Source organism: Oryctolagus cuniculus, chromosome X (assembly GCF_051225735.1).
Source record: "Oryctolagus cuniculus isolate XC-2025 breed Fujian yellow rabbit chromosome X, ASM5122573v1, whole genome shotgun sequence".
NCBI lineage: Eukaryota > Metazoa > Chordata > Mammalia > Lagomorpha > Leporidae > Oryctolagus > Oryctolagus cuniculus.
The window spans coordinates 43,394,594-43,420,059 of NC_142888.1; the positions used below are offsets into that span (position 1 = coordinate 43,394,594).

General features: G+C 42.1%; 2 protein-coding genes across 16 annotated transcripts in view; both read right to left on the bottom strand.

The window, feature by feature from the left end:
* ARHGEF9 (Cdc42 guanine nucleotide exchange factor 9) overlaps positions 1–25,466 on the bottom strand; it is a 407,314-nt gene that overhangs the window by 129,951 nt on the left and 251,897 nt on the right. For 4 of the 15 annotated variants that reach the window (XM_008272708.5, XM_070067440.2, XM_008272705.5 and 1 more), the window contains exon 1: positions 15,573–15,941. The exons of 6 other annotated variants lie outside the window; for them this stretch is intronic. Coding sequence is in view for 5 of the 9 variants with exons in the window: in XM_051827739.3 (XP_051683699.1) it covers positions 15,562–15,570 (9 nt within the window). In the remaining 4 variants the exon portion in view is untranslated. Of the gene's footprint in view, positions 1–15,561; positions 16,403–25,466 lie in introns of those variants that run through there. 5 more of the 15 variants (XM_051827740.3, XM_051827737.3, XM_008272709.5 and 2 more) reach the window with 3 other exon arrangements.
* Positions 15,654–15,929, bottom strand: LOC138847741 (uncharacterized). The gene has a single exon (XM_070067441.1). It carries the CDS (start codon positions 15,927–15,929, stop codon positions 15,750–15,752), a length of 180 nt encoding a protein of 59 aa, XP_069923542.1. The 3' UTR covers positions 15,654–15,749.

Below are 25,466 nucleotides of genomic sequence, written 5' to 3' on the forward strand. Positions count from 1 at the left end.
GAAATAAAACGAAGACAGACTCCTAGATTACTATTGAATTACCCATAATCACAACTTGGATGAAATCTTGACAATTCAAAGAGCAGAAACACACATTCAACACTTTTCACATTCTTTGTCACCATGAATTCTTGCTCTCCAAATTCTATGAGGCATTTCAGTTAAGCCCATTTTCTAGAACAGAAAACTGGGGCTCAAGAGGACTTTGCCCATGATGATTGGGATGGGGGAAAAGTTGAGCCATATGGTCTAATTCTTGACCTCCTCCCCCTCAATTAAGCAGATGAAATGGTCATGAGCAAAAACACTTAGAATCAAGTACTCTCTCAGGTCCAGAGCTGGCACCCCACGCTGCTTTCTCTAAGAAGTGGTAGGTACTGTTGGCCTGTTGACTCCTTCCCTTCTCTCACTACCTAGAGTTCCTGAGGAGATCAAAGTATCCACCTACCTAAATGTTACAAATCTGTTGTTTTCCCCAGAGGAACTGACCTGGCATTGAAAAGCAACTGTACCGGCAAGGGTAACTTCAGCATGACTCTGACCAACCTCATGGCGCCATGAAGGTGTCTCTCTGGGCTCGTGTTGGGCCTTTTCTTTCTATGGCTACTTTGATAAGGGTCAGACCCAGCTGCTGGTGAACACTGAAACCAGCTTAGGGATAGGAGAAATGCAACTCTGTGCATACATCTGCAATGTTTTTTCTCAACTCTTAAGCTATCAGAGCCTTATCATCATCTAAAGCAAAATTAGCTGTTTTAAGAACAAACAAGAGAGGAGAATTTGAGGTACACACTAAAAACACAAAGTAGTAACTGGAACTCATGTTTCTTGACTTTAAGTCCAAAGTAGAGAAACAGGCATGGGGTTGTCACACTTAACAGTAACCTGACTAAGTCTCTGAGGTTGCTGTTCCAGGACAGGCCTAGCATCCTCTGGATCCCTGTCTCACAGCTTTCCACACTTCATCCAAATCTAGTCCAAGTCCCCCTCCTTCCAGCTCCAGTCTTTGGTACCAAGGACCAGAAAGGCTTCCCCAGGACACCATGACCTGGTTTCCAGTTTGAAGAACTCTAAAAATAGCAGGTCCTCATTAGTGGGGCCAGACGGCCCAAGCGTCTGTGCCTGCGGGCTGGGCTGTGGTCATTAAGGATGTGACTGGTCTCTCAGCCCACACTAACCCAGGATAGGCTGGGCACTGCCCAAAGGGGTCTCCTTTCATGTATCTAACCAGTTCCCCTCACATCCTCCCACTCAAATTTTAGATATACTTATTCTGATGCAAGTTGTTATTTCACTCCCAAGAAAAACAAATTCTAATATTCTGTTACTTTAGGCATTTTAGGACATTGCTTCACATTCATATCACTCTGTAATGGTTTATAAGTGGACTAGGGGATGAAGGAGCAGGCTCAAGCTTTCTGCATTGATGAATGCCAATTTGCTTTCTTCAGTCTTCTATATCTACCTGTTAACTCACACCTGATCACTCAGTTCTGAGCTCAATTTACTTTGCAGAGTCTGCTACAACTCATAGTATCTTGAGCATCCATTTTATTACTGGGCTCACTTTCCTCTCAAGCCTAATTTCAAAAATAAAGGAAAAGAGGACAAGAGAAAACTTATGGAGACCCACTTAGAAGAAAGGAAGAGCTGGCTGGCCCTAAGGATAAGATTGTGTCCAATATGAATGTGTGGGGCATTTGGGTGTATCCTATAGGTATGTTCAAATGTGTCTCATGGGGTGAGTGTCCTTATAACTATGTACAGCTGTGCCTTTTATGCCTTCATATGTTCACACATGCAAATGTACAAAAATCTATTTCATGCGTGTGCCTGTGTATCCCTTGCTTGTGCTGAGAATGCTTAAGTGCACTTAAACATTAACTGAGTGTATGCGTTCCAAGTGTTTTCAATGTGAAAGTACCCTACTGTGTACATCTTATGTTTTCCTCACACATATCTGAGTGTGTCGTAAGCATGTACCATTTGTGACCTATAGTACAGGTTACAAATGGGTGTGGCAAAAAGGTATGGATAGACACCAAGGCAGATTCAGTTTTTCTCCCCAACATTTTGTTTAGATCAGCTTTCCTTCAACACACATGGGTCAAACCTCCTCCTAGGCTCAAACTCCATTTCTGTCACTTCCCAAAGGGAGTGGTCATAGGTACTTTTCCAAAGAGGCTTAGCCACCACTCCATTCGTTTAAAGAATCTCATATACATGAATTCAAGCTGTCAATAGCTGAATAGAGAGGCAGGACAAGGATCAAGAACCAACTCTGAGACTTTAAGCAAGTACTTGCTTCTCCCTTCAGTTTTCCCAGTAGTATTATACAGGAGTGGACTCAATGCAATTAAGTTCTTTCTCACTTACCCATTGACTTCTCAGCTAAAGCACCATGGATTAATTCTGGTTCCCTCATCACCACAAAGAGTTGTGCACAGATATGTGCATATGGTTTAGCCTCATCTCAGATCCCTCATCTCGGCTAGGCCCTCTCTAGCCTTTGGCAAGATAGTGAATGCTTCCCTGTGCCTGTCAGTCATTCCATATTCATTTTCCAAGTGGTCTACACCAACCATACTAAAAGAGATACACATATAACCTTAAAGATATACAATCTCCACCAAAGCCCAAGCAAAGTAACACGTAGTTTATCCAAATCTTTCTTCCCCATTCTTTGGCATAACTGTAAGAAATGGTAATAGTGATCAGCCAGCTTTAAAAATTTTATTTATTTATTTGAAAGGCAAAGTGTGTGTGTGGGGGGGGGGAGATGGGGGGTGGTAATGGATGGTATACAGAGATCTTTCATCCATGGTTCATTCCCCAAATGGTGGCAACAGCCAGAACAAAGCCAAGAGCCTGTAACTCCATGGTAGTTTCCCCTATGTGTGGCAGGAGCCTAAGCACTTGAGCCATCTTCTGCTGCTTTCTCAGTCACATTTGTAGGAAGCTCAATCAGAAATGGAACACATGGGACTCAAATAGATACTCTGATATGGGATGCCAGTGTTAGTTTAACCCACTAAACCACAAGGCCATCATCAATTAGGCAGTTTTTAGGCTCAAGGCCTAGTCTTTCAGAAAATGACCAGGCATAGGCATTTAACTTAGCAATTTGGTTGCCTGCATACCATAACAGAGAGCCTGGGTTCAAGTCATGGCTTTGTTCCTGATTCCAGATTCCTACTATTGTGTACCCTGGGAGACAGCAGGTGATCCTCAAGTACTTAGGTTCCTGCAACCCATGTGGGAAATCTGAACTGACTTCCTGGTTCAGCTCTGGCCATAGCAAGCATTTGAGGAGTGAACCAGAAGATGGGAGTTCTTGTCTGGGTGCTGTCTCTTTGCCTCACAAATGCATAAATAAAAATAAATTTTAAAAACATGACCAGATAACTCTACAAATAGAAGACATCCTAACTAAAGCAGGGTACAAAAAGGCTACAGAATTCAGGGATATTTTTCTGCATTTGTTGAGGCCTATCATACATCTCTGGACAACATGGCTTTCAGATGGATTTATTATAAATCTAATAGATGTATATAAAATGTTCAATGAATGGTTCAATTCCCCCCTGGCCAGAGTTATCTACTGTCATCTGCCTAGTCCTCTTTGCTATCTTGACTAACTTTTATACACTGACCTAGACACAAGCATAGTACAGAAGGCATCTTTAGAATGAATTCCTCAGGGCCAGTGTTGTGTTGTAGCAGGTAAAGCTGATATCTATGATGCTAGCATCCCACATGTTGGCTGATTTGAGTCCTGGCTGCTCCACTTCCCATCCAGCTCCCTGCTAATGCACCTGGACAAACAGTGAAGGATGGCCCAAGATTTTTGGTCCCCTGCACCCACATGGGAGGCCTGGAGGAAGCTCTTGGCTTTGGTCTCGCTCAGTCCTGTCTGTTGTGGCCATTTGGAGAGTGAACCAGCAGATGGAAGATACCTCTCTCTCTCTCTGGAACTTGCCTTTTAGAAAAAATAAAATAAATCTTAAAAATATAAAAAATGAGTGAACTCCTTGTCCAAAGTCATGTGATATTGCAGGATTAGAAAGAGCTAAATCCATATACTATGCCTTTAAGAAACAGCACTGATCTGAGTAAACCAAAACAATTCTTTGAGCTTCAATTCCCTTAGCCATAAACTGAGGAAAATAATCTTTGTCTTACCCACTTCATAGTCATGAAGAAAACCCTAAGCATCAGGAAGACTATATAATACTCTTTATCTTATTGCCCTACCCTAGAGCAGTGAGATGTTTCCAAACAGAATAATACAGATAAAAGTGAAGAGTGTCAATTTATTCCACGTAGGTCATTGGTGAAAAACCTGCAATTTCTAAAGCAACTCTTTTTTTGTTCGTTTTTTAAAGATTTTATTTATTTGAGAAGCAGAGTTACAGACAGTCAGAAGGAGAGACAGAGAGAAAGGTCTTCCATCCACTGGTTCATTCCCCAAATGGCCGCAATGGCTGGAGCTGGGCTGATCTGAAGCCATGAGCCAGGATCTTCTTCCAGGTCTCCCATGCAGGTATAGGGGATCCAAGAACTTGGGCCATCTTCAACTGCTTTCCCAGGCCATACATACCAGAGAGATGGATCAGAAGTGGAGCATCTGGGACTAGAACCAGTGCCAACATGGGATGCCGGTGCCGCAGGCCAGCCTCTAAAGCAACTCTTAATCATATCATGGAAACACCCTAATTCTCAAATCCTATCAAAGAATCTCAGGGCTGAAAATTGTTTTTTTAGGGGAGGGTATTTGATGTAGTGGCTAAGATGCTACTTGGGACACTGACATTCCAAATCAGAGTGTCTGGGTTCGAGTCCAGTCTCCACTTCCAATGCCAGCTTCCTGCTAACATGTATCCTGGCTCAAGTGCTTAGGTCCTTGCCACTCCTGCAGGAGACCTGGATTAAAATCCGGTCTCCTGGCTTCCACCTGGCCCAACCCCAGCTATTGTGGGCATTTCAGAAGTGAACCAGCAGATGGGAAATCAATCTCTCTCTCTCTCTCTCGCTCTCGCTCTCTTTCTCTCTCAAATATAGTGAAATGAATAAATATTTCTTTAAAAAATAATTGGTATTTAGTTGCCAAGTGCTTAGGTAGTTCTGGCTTGATGGAATTGAGAAGGTGCTAAATAAAAACACAATTAATTTTAGTTTTCTTCCAAGCTCTTGTTTTAGCTTTGCAGGAGATGAGGAGAGAGAAAGCAAGTGTGCTATTCATAGCAACATGTGTGTGACTACACAGGGAGTGAAGCTGGGGTAAATACAAGAAAATTTTTTATTTAAAAAAAAATACCAGCTTTCTACCAAGTATCCAAACCAAGGGCTAGGTCATCAGGCTTCATAATGGAGAGAAATGAGGCAGACAGACAATAGGATTTGTTCAAGGTCACCCAGTGACTGACTTGGTATTTGCAGCCCTCTTTATTCATGTATATCTTTTATTCAACCAAACCTTTATGGAGGGCCTACTGAGTGTCAGACTTCTCCACTGTAGTAGTCACTAACAGAAGACTTCTACCTCAGAGAGTTCTCTGGGCTTATCAGCACCAATTTACAAAGAAGAAAATGAAGTCAGAAAGGCTCAGTGATTCACCCTAGGTCACAGAACTAAAACTGATATAAATTTCTAGTTCAGTGCTCCCTTTCCCTTCTATCACACCATATGGGTTTCATGAACCACCCCTGAAAGACCAGAGAGGCTTGCATATCTCTGGATCCAGGAACTCACATCCTTGCTAGGCAATCAATGTTCTGGCTCCAGCATTACTACAAATGTACTGCTTCTTAGGGCAAGTCCTTTTCTTCTCCAGGCCTAGCTCCCCAGCTTCCACAACAAGAGTATTAAACCCAGCAAAGCTCTAGTACTCCTTTTGTGGAAGATAAAGCTGTCTGGAATGACTTTAAATGGCACTATAACTGCCTAGCTTGAGAGCAGAAGACCAGACTAGAGGCAGCTGTATGATAATAAGACTTTCAGCCTCATTTTTTTCTTCTGTGAAATGGAGATAATTCCTGCACTACCCACTTCACAGGGTCAAAGAAGTCAAGCAAGACACTACAAAAATCCACTGAAAAGTGTGAGACAGTGTTCAGGAGGGAGAGTCAAGAATCAAGTTTAAGGATCCGCTACTACCAAGTAGCTTTCCTTTAAATCCAAATAGAAATGGAGTGTGTATGCATGTTCTGTCCAAAAAAAAAAAAAAAACAAAAAACCTCCTGAATTCTCTCCTGTGCAGTTCAATCTGGATTCACAAGACAAGGACTTCAGCCAGTTGCAAAGTCCAAATGAAATTAATAAATCCCTCCACTCGAGTACCTAAACACAAAGCAGTCTTTAATCATTTTGGCTTTGTTCTCAGTCTTCCCACCAATCTAGGCTTATCAGAGCTCCTCCTAGGGATGTCTAGATCCTCCTGCCTTTAGTCCAATGCCAAGGCACCCACTGCCCGGCCTTCTTGCCAATCAGCACAGTTCACCGAGGGAGGAGGAAGGAAGACAGTGGGTGGAGGAGAGGCTGTGGGAGGTTCAGCTAAAAGTAGCTGCTGCCTTTAGGCACCACACTCTGAGGGGGTGGGGAGTGGGTTCTTAGAACATCCTTCCTGCAGCCAGCTGGGCATGGAGGTGCATGGCTTTCCCTCCTCTAATGAAGGCAGGCAGGCGGAGAAATCAGCTGCCAGAGCCATTCCCAGAGCTTGCTATGGATGCACAGTGCCGGCCTACTCTGGACCCTGAGGGTGGATGGCTGCTCAACACAGGGTTGCATTCAAGGCTCCCTGCCTCAGGAGAGCTGATGTGGCCTGCAGGAGACTCTGTGTTTCCCTAACCCATCCTATCTCCTGGCACCCTAAGGGCTGCTACCCAGCCTGCTTCCCCTCCTGAAGGTTACATAATGCCCTTGTTCTTCTGGACTCTCATCAGTTCATTTTCTCCAAGAAAACCTGACAGAGCATTCAGGTCTCTATCTAGCACCAGGAAGGGAAGGTATCAGGCTATAGTGGGCAAGAGCCTGAAGTGAGGAATCAGGATCCCAGGACCATCACTGCCAAGTCCCTTTCCCCTTCTGTGCCTTAGTTGTCTTACTTGTGAAAAAGAATTGGGCCAATGTGCTGCAGTAGATTTCCAATGTGCTTTACTGTCTACCCCTAAGTGATTCTATGTGAATCTTGACCACTTAAATGAAAGACCCACCTCCATCACACTGCCCTTTCTGAGGGTGCCCTATCTCCCATGCAGTTCAGCTATGCTGGGCAGAGCCATCTACACTATCATTCCAATTTCTGTAATGACTAAAGACTGCATTGCCTGGAACTTTAGACTTTGTCCTCCATATACCCTGCCACAGGCCCATTGTAGTCAGACTAGTTCCGCTTTTTCCCATTTTACACAGAAGCTTTCAGCTTAAATTTCATTTGAAAACATGATTCTTCTGTTGAAACCACTCCTTGTTGTAGAGACATGGAAACTTAGGCCTCCGTCTTGATCAGGATCTGGCAGCAGGGTAGGGAGAGCCAGGGCTTTATCCTAGGGATAGTAAGCCCTTTTCAGAGTTTGTTTCTCCTACTGTAGGTCTACATTCCATATGTTATCCTTCTATCATGCACATGCAACTTTCCCCTCTTCTCTGCTACCAACTCAACCTTGGTGCTCAAATACCAAATGCCTAATTGCTGTCAAGGGCCTGAAACCAGCACAGAACAGTGTAAAGGGCAAGAAGGAAATGAGCTCAGACACATCCTTCTCTTAACCTTTACTCTTCCTCCAGGTTGCCCCATTTGCTGCCTTCTTCAAAGATTGCTCTATGCCAGTGGAACCCCTTTAATTCTCAAAGAGTCATGGCTGCATCCTGACCCTGACACAACCCACTATGCAGGCTTACCTTGGAAACACTGCAGGATGAGGCATCAAGAAGCCTGGGCTCTAGGCCAAGCACTACAGCTTCCTACTATGTGACCTTGAGAAAGTTGCTTAATATCTCTGAGCCTCACTTTCCTGAACTACTTCCAGGAAAGGAGCCAATGAAATAACCAGATAATTGTATCTGTTGAAGTTCTTATTAATTGTAGTAGCATTAAGTAAGTGAATGGCTACATAAAATACTGCAGAAAAGAGCTCTGGGTTGTCAAAACAGATGGCAGCCCCTTGCCTTCTAGGCTTTCTCAGAACCTATGAGACTGGATTTGCATCCATAAGAGGTAATTCTCAATCACCCATATGACATGTCTCTTTAATAAGCTGAATCCCAAAGCGATATCCCTCTGTTACTCACCTTACTGTAGGATTCCCTTTCCTGTTTATTATCCAGTGTTTGTTCAAAGAATACAATGTATAGTTCACTTGTTCTAGAAGAAATCTAAGCCAAATATACTCATGAAGGCAAATCTATTATCTCCATAACTACCCTATACATTCTAAACCTGCTAAAATGGTATCTTCAGATTTAACTGCTGGTTTTGATAATGATATCCTTAATCATTTTGATCATGAATATTAATCACAAAGTAAGCACAGTTTACTAGAACTAGAAGAAATCTTTGAAGCCATCTAATCCAACTATATTTACTTTGCAGGTGAGGAAAACAAATTTCATAGCGTAGAGGCAGTTTACCTGAGGACACCCAGAAAAATGTTGGAATTTTCCCCACCATTATGGCAAATGTGCAGGGACTAACTTTTACGGCAAGGTTCAAACCATCTCACAGTTGATTACAGTGATCCCTCAGAACTTCTAGTGGATTGGTTCCAGGACCCCCTAGAAACTAAAATCCAGGGGTTCTCAAGTCCCTAATATAAACAGACATAATATTTGCATATAACCTATGCACATCCTCCCACACTTTAAATTATCTTTCAGTTTTAACAGTCAATACAATCCAAATGCTAAGCAAATAGTTGTTACACAGTATTGCTTTATTTGTATTGGCTTTTACTGTTGCATTCTTATTTTTTAATTTTCAAACAGTTAATATCCATATTTGTTTGAATCCAGAGATGTAGAATCCATGGATACATGAGGCTGACTATATTTTAAATTCAAATAGGTCCCCAGACTATTCACTCTCTAGAGTTGCATATTCCATTTTAGAGCGGACACTTGGGTCCTTATAACTCATCAAGGCCCCCACAATTCTAGAATAAAATCTCACCATCTGCAAGGCCTATCTCTTCACTTGTGTGATAAGCTAGGCTCAGGCTGAGCTAACATTTCCTTTGAAACATTCCATAGCAGTCATTCTTTCACCCCTGGCTGAACATTCCCATCACCTCAGGGAGCTTTTAGAAAAATATTGACGCCAGAGCTCCACCATGACCAACTCAATCATATCTCCCCCAGAGAGTCTAAGAATTGCTGTTAGTCTTGTTAACTCCCTAGGCAATTCCAATGTGCAGCCAGGGCTGAGAACTACTGGGTTAATGGAAACAATTCAGCCAAGCAACCAGGGAAACATGCACAAAGAGTTTCCTGAACTCTTTGAGAACAAAATATATTCTGCTTTAAATCTATGCCCATGATGTTCTGTTTTTCCAAAGAGGGAAAAGGAATGTGATACACAGAAATTGCAGTTGTGGCACTGACCCTCACCCAAAGTCTGGACCCAGTTAAGAAACACTTGGGTTATAGAAACTGAAAGAAAACAAGGAGCACCAGGGTCTGCAACTGGATTTACAATGAGCAAGATGTGAAGTAACCCATCATCCTTTTTCTGATGGGACCATTGGCTTGTCAGATGATTACCATGAATGTAGCATATTTTGATGCCCACAAAACACACAACAGATATGCTGCACTATGATATCCTAACAGACTGGTAGGATAGATGATAGCACCTCCAAGTGGAGTCTCCACTGACTGGCCAGATACATAGAAAAATTAATAGGTTGTAACTCAAAAGAGGATTAACAGAGGTGCCACAGGAGCTAGAATTAACCTCATCATATTAAACATTTCTTCAATTAATAAATTCACTGATACTTATTCAGTTTTCAATTGATGCAATGTTAGAAAAGACTGCCAAACTACTGTGTGACATGAAGAAAAAATTTTAAAAACCCTAAAAGACTTAATAGATCAAGCAACTTAAAACAGAATATAACTGACTGAATGCCAAAGGGGACAGTTAATTTTTGCATAGCACGAAAAAAAAATTTCAAACCCCTAAAAAGCTAGAATAATGGACCAACCAAACAAAAGTAAAATGCAACCAATTTGGTTAAAAAAAAAACAGTTAAAGTTTGGCTCAAAAGGCCAACTTCACAAGAGCATAGAAGACAGGACTAGATAGGAAAGGGTTATAACCTCAGAGCTCAAAAGGCTAAGGCAGTGGCTTCTAACCCTGGGTGCACATTTGAATCACCTTGGGGAGCTTTAAATTAAAAATAAATAAATAAATAAAACTGCCTAGGATCTATCCCATGCCAATTAAATCAGAATCTCTCATGATAGGGACCTGGTATAGATATTTTAAAAAATCCCCAAGTGATCAGAATGTTCAGTGAGGGTTAAGAACCAGGAGAAGGCTGCATTTATTAGATATTTTACAGACAGATCAAAGTCCCTTTGTACTTCATTCTGGTCAGGTGGCACCTGGAGTTGCATGATTGATTCTGGGTAGCATATTTTTAAAGAAATGTAGAAAAATAAGAGCTTCAAAAAGAAGGACAATTGTATGAAAACTGAAGTTCTCTCAAAATAGTCTGTATTTTAGGCCTCAGCAATTCACATTAGCCTTTCACCTGAGGATTCCAAATACTGAGTTTTCATAGGATTAAAGGAACCCTTTGATAGATATTTGAGACAAAAAGGCAACATTTTATAAAGAACTCTGTGCAAAAGCACTACACAAATGAAAGGTACTAAAAAGCACTTAAAATGTAAACAAGTAGCTGAGGCAGCTAGTATGACTTCAGGGATGACACATACCTCCCTCCCCACCTGACCCCTTTTAGCTTCACACTAGCTGGGAATGATCAACTCTGACTTGCTCCACTTTCTGAAAGGCAATCCCATTCCTGTCTCACCAGTCTCTCTGACCTTTACTTTCCACATCTATAAAACTGAGAATAACAATCACCCCTACCCACTTCACAAGGTTGATGTGATGCTCAAATTAGAAAGGATGTGAAATCGCTTTGTAAACTCCACAGGACCATGCACTGACAAGGGGTTATTACACAGTCATTACTGGACTGTTTCCCAAGCGTTATCTCCCTCTACACCCATCCCCTTCCTAATTTTTCACTTTATACTTTGGTCCCAGAGCAAATAACAATGAACTAAACGCTCTAGAAAGCCAGATCCATCCAGAGCTACCCTGGATAGAAACTGGAAGCAAGCTAAACTTTAATCAAGGATTCTTGGAAAGCCAGAAAACTCAGTTGGCCTAGGACAAGTTGCAGAACCGGAAATAAGGGCTGCAGACTCTAAGATTCTTCTTCTCCATGCCATGTATTGGGGCAAAGCCACTGGGGCTGGATCCAGAAGCCTTGTTGGAGGTCTTCTGAGGAGGCAGTTATTTTAGGAGAAGAGGCTCAATTTCCATATCTCTGCCCAGAGCAAGCACTCCATAGGCCAAGGAATCAGAGGCTGAGATGGCAGACAAAAGCTAAAGAGGAGGCCATACTTTGGCACCATCCCTGCGCCACCAGAGTGTTCCCTCTGGCCACAGCCAAGCACTCTTGATCAGGCAGAAGGGCACATAATCCCAAGGCTATTTGGGATCCCTCAGCTCCCTAACAGCTTTAATCACACACACAAGTGGGCAAGGGAATCTGAGTCAAGACCCAAGTGCTGTTCACAGGTTCCACAATGAAACTGTCCAATTGTCTGATTCAGAAAACTAGTAGACTGACAATACAGAAAGAAAACTTATCAAAATCCACGCTACTGCTGGGCTGGGTTCCCCAAGCCACAAACAAAATTGGGGCACACTGCACAAGCAGATGTTGCAGGTTGTGACAGATGGAGGCTGTCTCTACGGAGGAAGAAAAGAGCTGTTCTGTTTGTTCCCACTAAGCTTTCACTTCACCCCCTTTCTGCAGCAGCAAAAAGTTACGGTGAAAATATTTTTAAAGACCTGCAGACCCCCCTTGCATTAAAGCTAGGAAGTGAAATAGCTCAGTTAATCTTAAGGAGAGGGTATGACTGGAGAGGATTTTTTCAATAAACAGACCTCATGGCTGGAACAGGTTCTGTATGTCCTGCTGTGGACATGTTTTCTAGGCATTTTCAGGAAACAGGAATCTTGTTCTTTTCTTGTCCCCCCCTCAAAAGCATCTCTCCAAGTCCCACTGTTCTGAAGTCTTCCTTTTTCCAGATACTGGTGCCTAGGCCTTTAAATGGTGGGCTCTGGAGCTCAGCAGGTGCTGAGCGATGCAAGCGTTGCTAGGATACCAGTAGAGGACATTTTCTTTAATTCCGTGTTGGTGCTGGGGGGTGGAGAGGTATTGGGGGATGGGTAAGAGCCAAAATGCCCTAGCTAATATTTTGCCCCTCCTAGTAGCAAAAGCTTATCCTCTACTCAAAGGCTTCAGAGAGGAGGGGAGGAGTTCTATGGGGCAAAGTTAAGATAAATCAGAGAGGGAAAAAATCGCTTTTGTTACTTTTCACCCACTGACAACTATGAAAGGAGAAAAGGAAAAAAGGAAAAAGTTGGAGAGAAAGTAGGGAAGAGAAAAAAGAAGATAAGTTAAAATGCAAGGGGTTCCACTCCTCTGGGCTGCATTTCTCATTTTCTCCCACTCTTTTCTCTTTTTGCATACTCTCACATGTCTGAAGGAGAAATGCCAAGCCTTTGGGATTCACACAAGTAAAAGTCACACTGCCACCTTTTGTTCTCTACTCCCCAAAATTCCTTCTGGCTGCTCTAGGGTGGCCTACCATCTGGCTAGCAACATCCCTTTATTTGCCTAGAGATAAGTGAATGTGCAAAGCGCTAACCAGGACAGCTAAATTACTGATAGAAGGGTTCTTTCAACCTTCCCCTCTAACCTGAGGGTTTTCAGGTGGTGAGAGGAAGACTGGCATGAGGGATACCCATCCATCCCAGTACCATTTAAATCTTTACAGGCCCTAGCACAAGGAGGCCATTCAAAACTGTGGAACTCAATGCCATCTTTCCTCATTCCTAACACCACCAATCCCCTTCACACTCAGGAGTGTACTCCCCCACACGCACAGAGAAGGGGGTGCACTCACACCCACAAACATACTGCCACCACCCTACACACACACACACACACACACACACACACACATTCCTCAAGGCTTTCAGCCAAGAGTCCGTCAGGCACCCTGAGGTGCATTTCCTGACACTATTTGTTCATAAACTTAGATCAAAAGACTAGCCTTAGAGACCCTTACCTCCCCCACTTAGGCAAAAGTAAAAGTACCAAAGCGTTCAACAGTTGCAGTTCAAGTTCCATGCCCACAAAACCAGGCAAAAAATCTCTTAAAAGTTATTCTCCACGTACCAGTAGCCAGATATCCATCCCCTCCTCTCATCATCCATTGATTAATACTTCATTTGTCTTTTCACTTGTCTTTTCAGTTCACCCCCTTCTGACTTCAAGTTCCTTCAAGTGCCCCAAATCACAGAATGTAAGAACTTGGGGGCCATCTAGTCCAACCATTACAAAACGCCAATGTTACAGGGAATCCCAAACCCACTGAAGAAGAAAAAATTTGCCCAAGGTCAAATAGCTGCTAAACAGAGAAAAACCCAGATCTGCAATTGCTCAGCAAACAGCATTCCCCATTCCCCAAAACTGCCTCAAAACAAAGTGCCTGAAAAGATTAAGCTTACTTTAAATAATACAGCTGGAGCTAATGGGGGAGGGGGTCTTCCGAGATTGTCTTTACAAAGAAAGAAGTTCTGAGTTCCACCCAAGGGGGCCTCACAAAGGGACCAAAGAGTAGTTAATAAGAATCAATGCCAGCAAACTTCCCAGGTTACACTTACACCGAGGTACCAAATAGGGAAAAAAAGAAAAGAAGCAACTCAGCTTCTCACCCACACAAGTCAATCAGAGTGCACTTTGAGGCCCCAAACCTCATCTGCCGCCATTAAATAATACTCTCTGGGTCCTGTGGTCAGAACAATTCCAGGGACCCTCTTCACTGCCCCTCTCCCTTCATCATCATTTCCAAAGAGACTGAACAACAGGACAAGGAACTTGACAGCATAATTCCAACAGATTTGCACATCACACAGGAGCAGCCGCCCACATGGGTGTAGGAGGAGGGAGCATGTGTGTGGACATATATGCACCCTGATTCATTGCTACATGAGCCATAAATGGCACTATTTAAAATCAGGTAAGCAACAGAATGAGGAAGACCTGCCTACATCAGCAAAGGAAGGGAAAAAAAGTATTATGCATACTGGCATCACAATTTTTTTCCCTTGATTCTACCAAAAGAATTCTCAGAGGAAACAGAAATATAAAAATAATAACAGCAATAATAACAGCAACCACCACCACTACCATCTGACAGAGACAGGCAAACATCTCAAATCAGAATGCTGTTTCTAGCTCATATGTTTCCCAAACTCTTGTCCCATTTCATCTAGACTTTTTTCTTGGTGCTCAAAACTCTTAATTTAGTACATTACATGCTTCAAGTTACAGTAATGTTTCAATCAGAAAGACGTATGATCTTAAAGCAAGAAATAAGGAAGCTAACAATAACACCACCACTTTCTAATCAGCACTATAAAGTTCTATTTAAAATGTAGTTCAAGAACATCATTGCAAATAAGATTACCCCGAAGGCACCATATCCAAATATTATGATTTCCAAGACCGGTAAATAACTGGCTTTGGATTTTTGGATGACACATAGACAAAATCTCCAAAACAAATCCAGGGGTACAATCTTTAGGAAAAGGAATCCAAACATCTCGTCAAAATCCTCTCTTGCCGATTCAAAATATCATAGAATGCTTTTATGTCCCATTTAATGCTACAAGAAATGTTTTAAAAGTGGCTTCTTTGGCAATTGAAAACTGTGAACCCTGGACAGCAAACTGAGATTCAGAGGACACAGTCACCAACTGCCAGCTCGACGCACTCCATCACGTCACTTCCCAAATTTTTGCTTCCCTTAGAGACTAAAGAGTCATTTTCCCTAAATCCATTCTTTGCATCAAATTTCCACCTCTAAACATCCAATGTAAAACTGTCTTTTCTACAATGCCAAAAATTCATCATGCTCTTCCACAAACCCTGCCCCCCCCCCAACAAACCCAAATGCACTACTGATGGCAAGAGAGAAATTTTGACTAAAATTCCCTGATGGAGTTTAAGGATAGCTTTCAAGAAAATGAGCTGACAAGACACCACAAATAGCAAAGCTACTGTTTAAGGACACAGAGGTTGCTCCATGAACGTCACATAGATGAAGAATGCTATGCACACATGCATGCATTTAAATAGAAAGCATTTCTTTATCAACAATTTCACTCAAGCAATAAGCAACTACACTCACAGGCATACTTAAAAGACAAGACATGACAAAAGATTTAGGGAGAGATAATATACCAACGTCATACATATCACAGCGAGGCCATGTTGAAGCTCAAAACGCTTTCCCCCCTGAGTAAGAAAGCTTGCTCGTTTTCTCCCTCTCTTTCCCTGTCTCTGTCTGTCTCTCGGTAATTTTTTTCTTGGTGGCTCTCGGGATGAAATCAAAGCCAGAGTTCGCGACAGCTCAGGTGGCTGGACTCCATTCAGCGCGTTCCCAGGAAAAACATGAGTATGACATTGACAAGCAGGAGGACTACAATCACGGCAAAAACGACTACAGTTTGCACATCCAGGGTCATGGTGCAATGCAGAACACTGTAGTGTTCCAGGTGGGGGGCCGGCAGATTGGGAGATGTCAGTCTCTGTTCTGTCAGACTGTCCATACAGCCACCATGCTAGAAAGGAAAGGAGGAAGTCGGGTGGTTAAGGAAGGGCTGGGTTTGGCGCCCGAGTTTGGCCGGGGGGGAGGGGAGGGGGATGGGGATAGGGGCGCTTGCTTCCCCCCTTCTCAGGATTGGGCTGATCTTTCTTCCCTAGCTGAGAAATCTTAGCTTGCGCTGAAGTCGGCAGAGTCCAGCATTCTCTCTCGGGCGCCACGGAAAAGGCAAAATCCTGGATTTCAAAGGGAAAGGCGGGAGGAACCTGTGACAGGTTCTCCGACGCCTACTCAGTCTGTCTGTCCGGGCGTGCGTCCGTCTGCCTGCCTGGCTGGCTACCGGTTAGTCTCGGTCTCCCCTACTTTCTCTATTTCGCTCGCTTTCCTACGCTCGCTCGCTCGCTCTCTTCGCGGAGCTCCAGGCTGGCAGCCACTCGGTCAATCCCTGCCTCGCGGCCCTCTCTCTCCTTTCCCAACCCCCTCCTCAGCCCGTAGGCTGCCTTTTTATTCACAGAGACACTTCGGGCGCCTGCGTGAGGCGCGGCCAGCGCTGTTGACAACCGAATCAGCCAATAGCAGGTGCCGCAGCGGCGCGTTTGCTCGCAGTGGGCGGGACTTGAACTGGCGTGCTAGCCGCAGCAGCCAATCGGAGGGCCCAAGGCTCCCGGAGCTGGCTCGCTCCATCCCCACAAGTGGGAGTCACCCACCATCAGTGCTAGCGTAGGGGTGGGAAGCTGGTTGGGGGTGAGATGCAGAGAGGGAGGGAGGAGACTAGGAAAGAGGGAAGTATCAGATGGAAGGAGAAAGAGGGAGCGGGGGACTAAAAAAAAAAAAAAGGGAAGGAAAGAGATACGGAGGGGGAGACCAAGAAAACAATGAGAAAGAGAAGGGCAGATGGGAAGGAGGAAGAAGAGATAGGGGATATGATGAGAAAAGAGGATGAGGAGAAGGGAAAAGGAATGTAAAAAAGGAATAGATGAGTGAGGAGAAGGCATATACCTTGGCAACCACTTTGGAGCCAGAGCTAAGTGGAAAGCAAAGGTGTCTTTGACCTCTGTCAACTCACAGCTACAAAAATTAAACTGGTGCTGTGGACAGAACCTCACGGACACTACTTGGCACACTATTTGGCTTTCTCTGATACTGGTGCCCTGGCCTGGTCAGATGCCCTTTCCTAAATATGGTTTCTTCAGACTATGACAACTTGTACTCTGAGCATACAGGATACTAAGAAGGAAAGTAGCTAAGGGTTAAATATTCATCATGGGGAAACCTCTACAAAACTTGCAATCTGCTTGTAATCACTGGGTGCTCTGTGACTCATATCTGGAACTAAGCAGGGGGGAGGGGCTTGAAGTAGAGACCAGAAGGTCTCAGATTTACTTTCAGCCTTACCTAAAGCTTGCTGTATTAATTTTGGGCAACTCTCTTCCCTTCTCTGGGCCTCCACCTCTATTCTGTCACATGAGGATTCAAGACTTACCTGAGAATTCAGTGAAACCTCAGAACACTCACCTCAGAAAAATGCATACTATTTCAAGAGTTTCCTGAGCTCTCAAGAACCAAGGGCTCTTTTATAGGGAAGAATGCTCAGGGCCTTCTTGATGTTACATTTAAAACTGTATGAGTGAATAGACAGATAATGGTAGACAGTGGCTGGAAACTGGATAAGACACAGAAAGAATTAAGTTCTGAACTGCTAACATACTACAGACTCAAAATTACTTTCCATTTTCTAAAAATCTTTGAAGCTAGAACTGTCATCCATTTTAACTAGATTATTGAAAATTCTTAATGGATGCAGGTCATAAACAAAATTATCATTGGCCCTGCAAGATACAACAAACCCTTAAGAAGTCCCCACTTCAGCACCCACTTTGGCTCTTAGCACTACTTATGAATGATTATTGTCACAACAAACAGCAACAAACTCTGAATAAGATCAAGTTTCTAGATCTAATTATCAATTTATAGAACACAAAGAGCATAGACGAACAGGTTAAAATGCAGTATAGGGATACAAACTGTAGAATCCAGATTGTAAAAAAAAAAAAAAAAAAACAAAACAAAACAAAAAAAAAACTACAAAAACAATAATCTGCTTCTTTGTGAATAAATAGGATGAAAATGGATTAATTGACTCAAGTAGAAGGTGCATGCATGTACACACACATTTTTCACATAATACAACTGCAAATTGGAACACAAATAATATTGATATTAAGGATTATTATTAATTAGATGTGAACCGGCACTCGTATGGGATGACAGCACTGCAGGCTAATGCTTAACCCAGTATGCCACAGCACCAGCCCCTGATTTGTTTTTTTAGAAATGAAAGCACAAGCAACAGGAGCGGGTATTTAGCCTAGCTGTTAAGACCCTGGTTAAGATACCCACATTCCATGTTGTAGTACCTGAGTTCCATACCCAGCTCCAGTTCCTGGCTCCAGCTTCCTGCTAATGCAGACCATGGGAGGCAGTGGTAATGGCTCAAGCAATTGGTTTCCTGCCACCCACATGGGCAACCTAGACTTCCAGCTTTGGCCTGGCCCAGCCCCAGCCATTGTGGACATTTGGGGAATAAATCAGTAAATGGGAGTGCTCTCTCTAGATTGCTCTTTCTCTGTCTTTCTCAAATAGGATTTTTTTTTTTATTTAATGAATGCATTTTTCCATAGATACAACTTTAGGAATATAGTGGTTCTTTCCTCCAAACTCCTCCCCCACTCCCATCCCACCTCCTATTCCCTCTTCCATCTCCTTCTTCATTATGGATCATTTTTAGTATGACTTTATATACAGAGGACCAACTCTATGCTAATCATAGACTTCAACAATTTGCCCCCATGCCCACACACAACATATAGAGCACAGTTTGGGGAGAGAATTTGCAGTCGATTCTCATATTCTCATATTACAATTCAATAGGGACAGAGGTCCCACTTGGGGAGCAAGTACACAGTGACTACTGTTGTTCTTTTAACAATTAACACTCTTTTTTATGACGTCAGTGATCATCTGAGGCTCTTGTCATGGGCTGCCAAGGCTATGGAAGCCTTTTGTGACCACAGACTCCGTCTGTATTTGGACACGGCCATAAGCAAAGTGGATGTTCTCCCTTCAGAGAAGAGTGTCTCCTTCTTTGATGACCCTTTCTTTCCTCTGAGATCTCACAGAGATCCTCTGTATAGGATTTTTTTTTTATCACAGAGTCTTGCATTTCCATGCCTGAAATGCTCTTGCAGGCCTTTCAGCCCAACCAGGAAGCCTTATGGGTTAATTCTGAGGTCAGAGTGTTATCAAATAGGTTTTTTGAAAAGCAAAAGCAATAAGAATTAGGCAAATTGTACTTCATAAAAATTCTTAAATTTGTACTTCAAAGGCCAAAAGTGAACGCAACAGAATGGGAGAAAGTATTTGCAAATCATAAGTCTGATAAGGGACTTGTGTCTAGAGCTCTAGAAACTCCTAAAAAGAAAAATAACTCAATTAAAAAATTATCAAAGGATCTGAACATTTCTCCAAAGAAATGGTCAATAAGTACATGAAAAGATGCTCAACATGGTTACCCATCAGGGAAATTTAAATCAAATTCAGGAAATGGAAATGCAGGAAATTCACTACAGCATTGTTTGTAAGAAGATAACCACTTTATACCCACCAGAATGGCTGTAATTAAAAAAGATAATAACAAATGTCCTTGAGGCTATGGAGAAATTGCCACCCTCCTTAATACAGCTATTAGAATGTAAAATGGTGAAGCTACTTTGGAAAATAGTCTGGCAATTCCTCAAAAAGTTAAATATGAGTTATTTGACCTGATAATTCCACTTCAAAGTATATACCTAAAAGGAAAACATGTCTACACAAAAAAACTTGTACATGAGTGTTCATAGCAGTATTGTTCACAATAGCCAAAAGATGGAAACAATTCAATTGTTCATCAACTGGTGAATGGATTAAACAAAATGTGGTATATCCATACAATGGAATATCTATTCAGCCTTAAGAAGAAGGAATAGAATGCTGATACATGCACACACACACACACATGTAAGTACACGTATACACACACACACACACATACACATACTAAGTGAAAGAGGCATGCACAAAAGGCTTTTGTATGATTTCATTCACATGAAATGTCCATATAGCTAGGGTAGATATCATTTCACAAAACTTTTGTGTAATGTAATGGGTATGAGTAAAATGTACTTATTACAGCAAGTAATGTTCAAAACAGTTTGAAACCCACTCTCCTAGATAACGCTGAGACAGATACTGGTGATGAAGATAATACCATAATATAAACAACTGGAATATTCTCCTTTTCTTCAAAAGTTCTATCTTACTGTTTCTACTTCCTGCTTCTCTTTTGACCTCTCAGCCCACTGCTGCCTGGCTTTACCCTCATCATCCCATAAAAACCTGGAACCTTTATAACTATAAACAAATGACCAACTTTTTGCTAGATCTCATGACCAGGTTTCCATCTTTATCTTTCTTGACTCTTCTCCCATTTGATTACGTTAATGACTCTCCTTCCTGAAATGATCCTTTGCCTTGGGGACTCTCCACATGACCTATCTGGTGGTAATGTCTTCATATCCTGCTTGTGTCATTTTTCCAGTCGTTAATGCATGATTTCTCAGAGTTCTTCTAATATCAGTACCTTTTCTTGTCATTCTGCACATCCCTGAATGGGCTCATCCGCTCCCAAGGCTTGAACTACCATCTACCTTAAACACTGATGCACCTCCTTTCAATGGAGTTACTGGACACCAGTAAGGAACAAAACAGGCACAATCACTTGCTTGCATGGCAGAGTCATCTCTGTTGATGACTCCCAGGTAGCTCTCTGTAATTCCAGAGGTGAAACTCTGACTTCTTCCTGGATGTTTCTTCCTGAATATCTCATGAACACCTCAAAGTCAATAAAATTAAAAATGGAAGTCATTTTCTCCCATACCTGATAATCTCATTCTTCCTCTGAGTTCTCTGTCTCTTGAGAATGGCAAAAACAAACTGAACAAGCTAGAAACCAAGAGGACATCCTTAAGTCTTATCTCTCTGTAACCTCACCAGATAGCCAGCCAGTCTTGAAGTCCTGCTGATTCCTTCTTTCTTAATCTATCACTCATTTGTCCCCCTTTTTCTCTCCCTGATGCCAGTATCCTTAATTAGTTCCTCATCATGTCTGATCTATTATCATTCATTATCTGATCTCTTATGTTGCTCTTTTCCACTAATTCAGCCTCTTCCCTCCTGCCCAAATTCTCTCTCAGAAGCAGTTCTGTTTTTATCAGTCCTGTGACAGATACTATGTACTGTTTACTAAAGATCCATGCCACCCTCCTTATAGCTTACCTTCTTTTATTGCTGAAAAGCTAAAAATAAAAAGGCTACAACAAATTGGCATTTCCCAGACTCCTTTGCAGCTAGCATTCTGGATGTGACACAGTTTTGCCAAACATGTGCAAGTGTACAATATTTAGAAAGGCATTGTAAGGCAGAAGCCATATCCCTGCTGTTTCTGTTGGTGAGCACAATATGTGGAGGTGTTGGCATTTTCTGAACCAGAGAATGGGACTTTTACTTTTACTTGTTTGTTTGTTGCCACTGTAAATCTGACAGGTATGATAATACTCTAGCCAACAGTTCAGTTGGTGGCAGCTTCCTGATTCCTAGATCACAGAAAAGGTGAAATGCTCTTAAGAGTGCCTGATGTCTCAACTTCCTACTTGTGGCAGACATAGCAGCTACTCTGGCATTGTTTTTGGAGTCATTTCTGAGGGCACAGACTAAAACTTGAACCTCTACCTCTCTCACCCATTTGGTAACCATTTGATTTTCTATATTAAAACTTCCTATTGAGAAGCACTAGAGTGCTTTATTTTCTGCAGCTGAAATCTAACAGATATAACTCCTCTGCTCAGACTCTTAATGGCTCCTCACTGCCTTTAAGGCAAATTTTGCAGAATGGCACACAATGTCTAGCCAATATGGTATCCTTTGATGTCTTTAACCTCAGCTCTTACCAATGCCCTTTCAATGACTCTTCTCCAGCTATGTAGAATCTACAGTACTTCTGATAACCCACCAGGCTGTCTTACCACAGGGTCTGTGTAAACTGCTGCTCACCCCCTCCAGCTTCTATCATAAAGCTCATCTCAGGCGCCACCTCCTCCAGAAGAGTCTCTGATACACCTCCCTCACTCAGAAATATTTTGGATAATATTCCTCTCTCATAGAACCCTGTGTTTAGCTCTGTTGGAACACTTTTTAAACCATGTAATAACTTTTTTTTTCTTTTTGTATCCTCCATTGGATTGTGGAGCTATGAGGGCAGAAACTATGCCTGTTTTGTTCATTATTTTCCTGACACTTAGCAGGTGCTTCATGAACACCCACAGAATGCATGTCTGCTTCATCCTCTTGTTCCTACCCAAAGAGTCACATCTTCCAACAACAGAAAGCAAGACCTGATGGGACTGTTGAAAAACTAAACCCTCATATTCCAGGTTACCAAAGAAAGGAAGCAACCTGTGCAGATTACATAACTATTTGCAAGCAGACTGGGAAGCAAAACCCTTTATCTTGGGTCTCAAAAGTATTTGTGAGATATTTCAGACTTTGGAACATGGCATTTTATGGCAACTCTGGTTAGCTTTTTGAGTTAGATGGCCGTTCAATTCTGCTTATAATTATAAAAGAATTATAGGAGTTCCCCACATTTTGAGCAGCAGTACCTACAACCCAGAACCGACCCTTCTGCTGATGAGCATCAAGGAATCAGAGAATCTCTTGGTCTAGCATAATCCCAATTCCATCCTTCAATCCCTCTGTAACGTTCCTGCCAGTTGGTTATCTCCCAAGACAGCCCCTTTATCTTTGGAACAATCTTAGTTGGTAGGAAGTGTCTCCAGCTTTTTAAGCCAGATACTGCTACTTCTGCCACAAACATTGGTAAGGAGATAACTACTCCATGACAGGGTGTAGAATACAAGTGGTTCCAAATTCACATTATTTTTTAGCATTCAAATGCAATTCAACAAATGGTGATAATAGCTAACACAAAGTGTTTATTCTCTGCCAGATGCTGTTCTAATAAGCCTTTTACCTATATGAGGGTACTTCAAAAAGTCTGTGAAAAAATGTATATTATGAAAAAACTGTATATATTTCAAATTTTTACCCTAAAACACTTATTGTTTCATTCCATTTCTTCCTACAAGCCTTCTCTAAATTTTTATTTATTTATTTGAAACACTGAGAGAGACCTTTCAACCACTGATTCACTCTCCAAATTCCAACAGCAACCTGGGCTAGAACAAAGCTAGAAGCCTAGAACTCAATCAGAGTCTCCCACATGGGTGGCAGACTGGAGTCATCATCAGTTGTTGCCTCCCAGGATGTGCATTAGTAGGAAGTTGGAATCAGAAACAAAGCTGTGACTGAAATACAGGCATTCCAACCTGAGGTGCTGTGACTGAAATCCAGGCATTCCAACCTGAGGTGTGGGTGTCCCAAATGGCATCTTAACCGAGTGCCAATTGCATTTTTCCAATCTTTTTGACATGCCATTGTATTAGCTCTTTCAGTCTTCACAATATTATATAGTATCTATATATCTCTACAGTATTGTCTTTATTTTATAGATGAGGAAACTGAAGCAAAGTGAAGTTAATTAACTTGCCCAGGATCACATGGCTGGTAATTGCTGTAGTCTAGATGTAAACCTGGACAGTCTGGCTCTAGAACTTACGCTCGTAAACACTAAGCTATACTGATGCCACCAGGTGACATATGTCTCATCATTTAACTGCATCTGATATCCCCTGGATCACAGGAAAAAGAAACTGTTTCATTGCCCTAATGTGGGCTACAGTGGCCTACCTCTCAGATATAAGACACCTAGATCTGAAACCTTTGCCTTCTGTTGGAAAAAAGGCAGTTCCTAATTGTCTTGCTTCCCATGTTTCAGACAGTTCTCAGAGACCCACTTCTGCCAGCAAGCATTCTCAAGAAAAAGTCTGTCTTTGTGTCTTGTCACCCTGACTGCTACTTATTTATTTGCCTATCAACCACCATCCCAGCTACTCCATAGTCAATGCTTCAGCAGACACTGAACCCTGTCTATTCATTGTCTTGGTTATTGACATGACTAGATACTCTTGCATGTTCAAGCATGTTAGCTCTACCTAAGAGAGTCAGTTCCCCAAGGACAAAAAAAATCCTATGTAGTTCAATTATTCAGCACAGAGATCACCACCCCTCCAAAATCAGTTCAATTCAATAAGCACTTATTCTGACAGCTCAGGAGTACGGCAAGGTTCTCAGGAAGCTTATAGTCTAGTGGAGGAGATGATGATGCATATAATTTCAATGCATACATTAAGTGTCCCAAGTACAATCAGAAAATGAATAAAACTACTGACAATTACAGAATGAATCATAGAATTTCATGCTTGATAGGGAAAACCTCTTTTTTCCCTATCTCCCTAAGTAGGAATCCTCTCTCCAGTGTATGTGATGAGAGGAAGGAAAAGGAGGAATAAATAGTTGTATTTCCTTTTAGGTGCACACGGTGCTAGGCCTTTCAATATACTATATACTATTTTATTTCATTATCCCCAGAAGTACAAGAATAAGGATTTGTTATTGCTATTTTAAACAGTAAGAAAATACTACTCACAGTGTTTATATAATTTATCCATAGTCATACAGGTAGGATCTAGCAGCAGCAGGATTTGAACTGAGATCTGTATTCAAAGCCCATTCCTTTTGTCCACTATACCTGATAAGTTTTGTCCAGCAGATTGATGGAATATTTTCAGTAACAGGAAACATTCTGAAGTTTCTAACACCATTATCTTTTTTTTGAGCTGAAATTCATTATCTTATGGTTTCTGCCCATTTTTTAGAGTGCAACATTCTGGCTCATGCCAAAAAGTGAAGGGGGAAGGGGACAAAAATTCAAGTCCTTCTAAGCACTAGTCTTCCTAAGTGTTTGAAGACATCCATAATGAGTTCAAATCCTAATCCCTCCCTCTTCACACATGATCTAAAGATAAAAGTTACTGTTTTTTTCAAGCTCTGTCACTTGTGTCATGATTTTCAGTTTCCCTCCCCCGGCTGGTTTTTCTTCAGTTTGCCTACATCACTCAGAACACATATTCAGGTGAGAGTGACCAATGGGGAATGGAGTGGGACTGCTACTTCCTTTATTTTGAACACTGATCTCCCTATTAATGAACACTTAGGAAGAGTTACTGTGATCTCACATTAACCTACAATGGCAAATGATCAAATGTGCAGCTGAAGTCCCACATACCTTGAGACGCTCATGGCAAAGTGAAAAGAATAATGGACAAGGAGTTAAGACTTTTGGATATAAATTCAGCCTCTGATTTGTGGTAGCTATGTAACCTGAGACACGTCTCTTAAGTTATGTAAAGCTCAGACACCTATGACTTGGTTGCAGCTTAAAATAAAGCTTTAAAGCTTCAACTCTCTTTCCCAAAGTGTGCCAGGCATG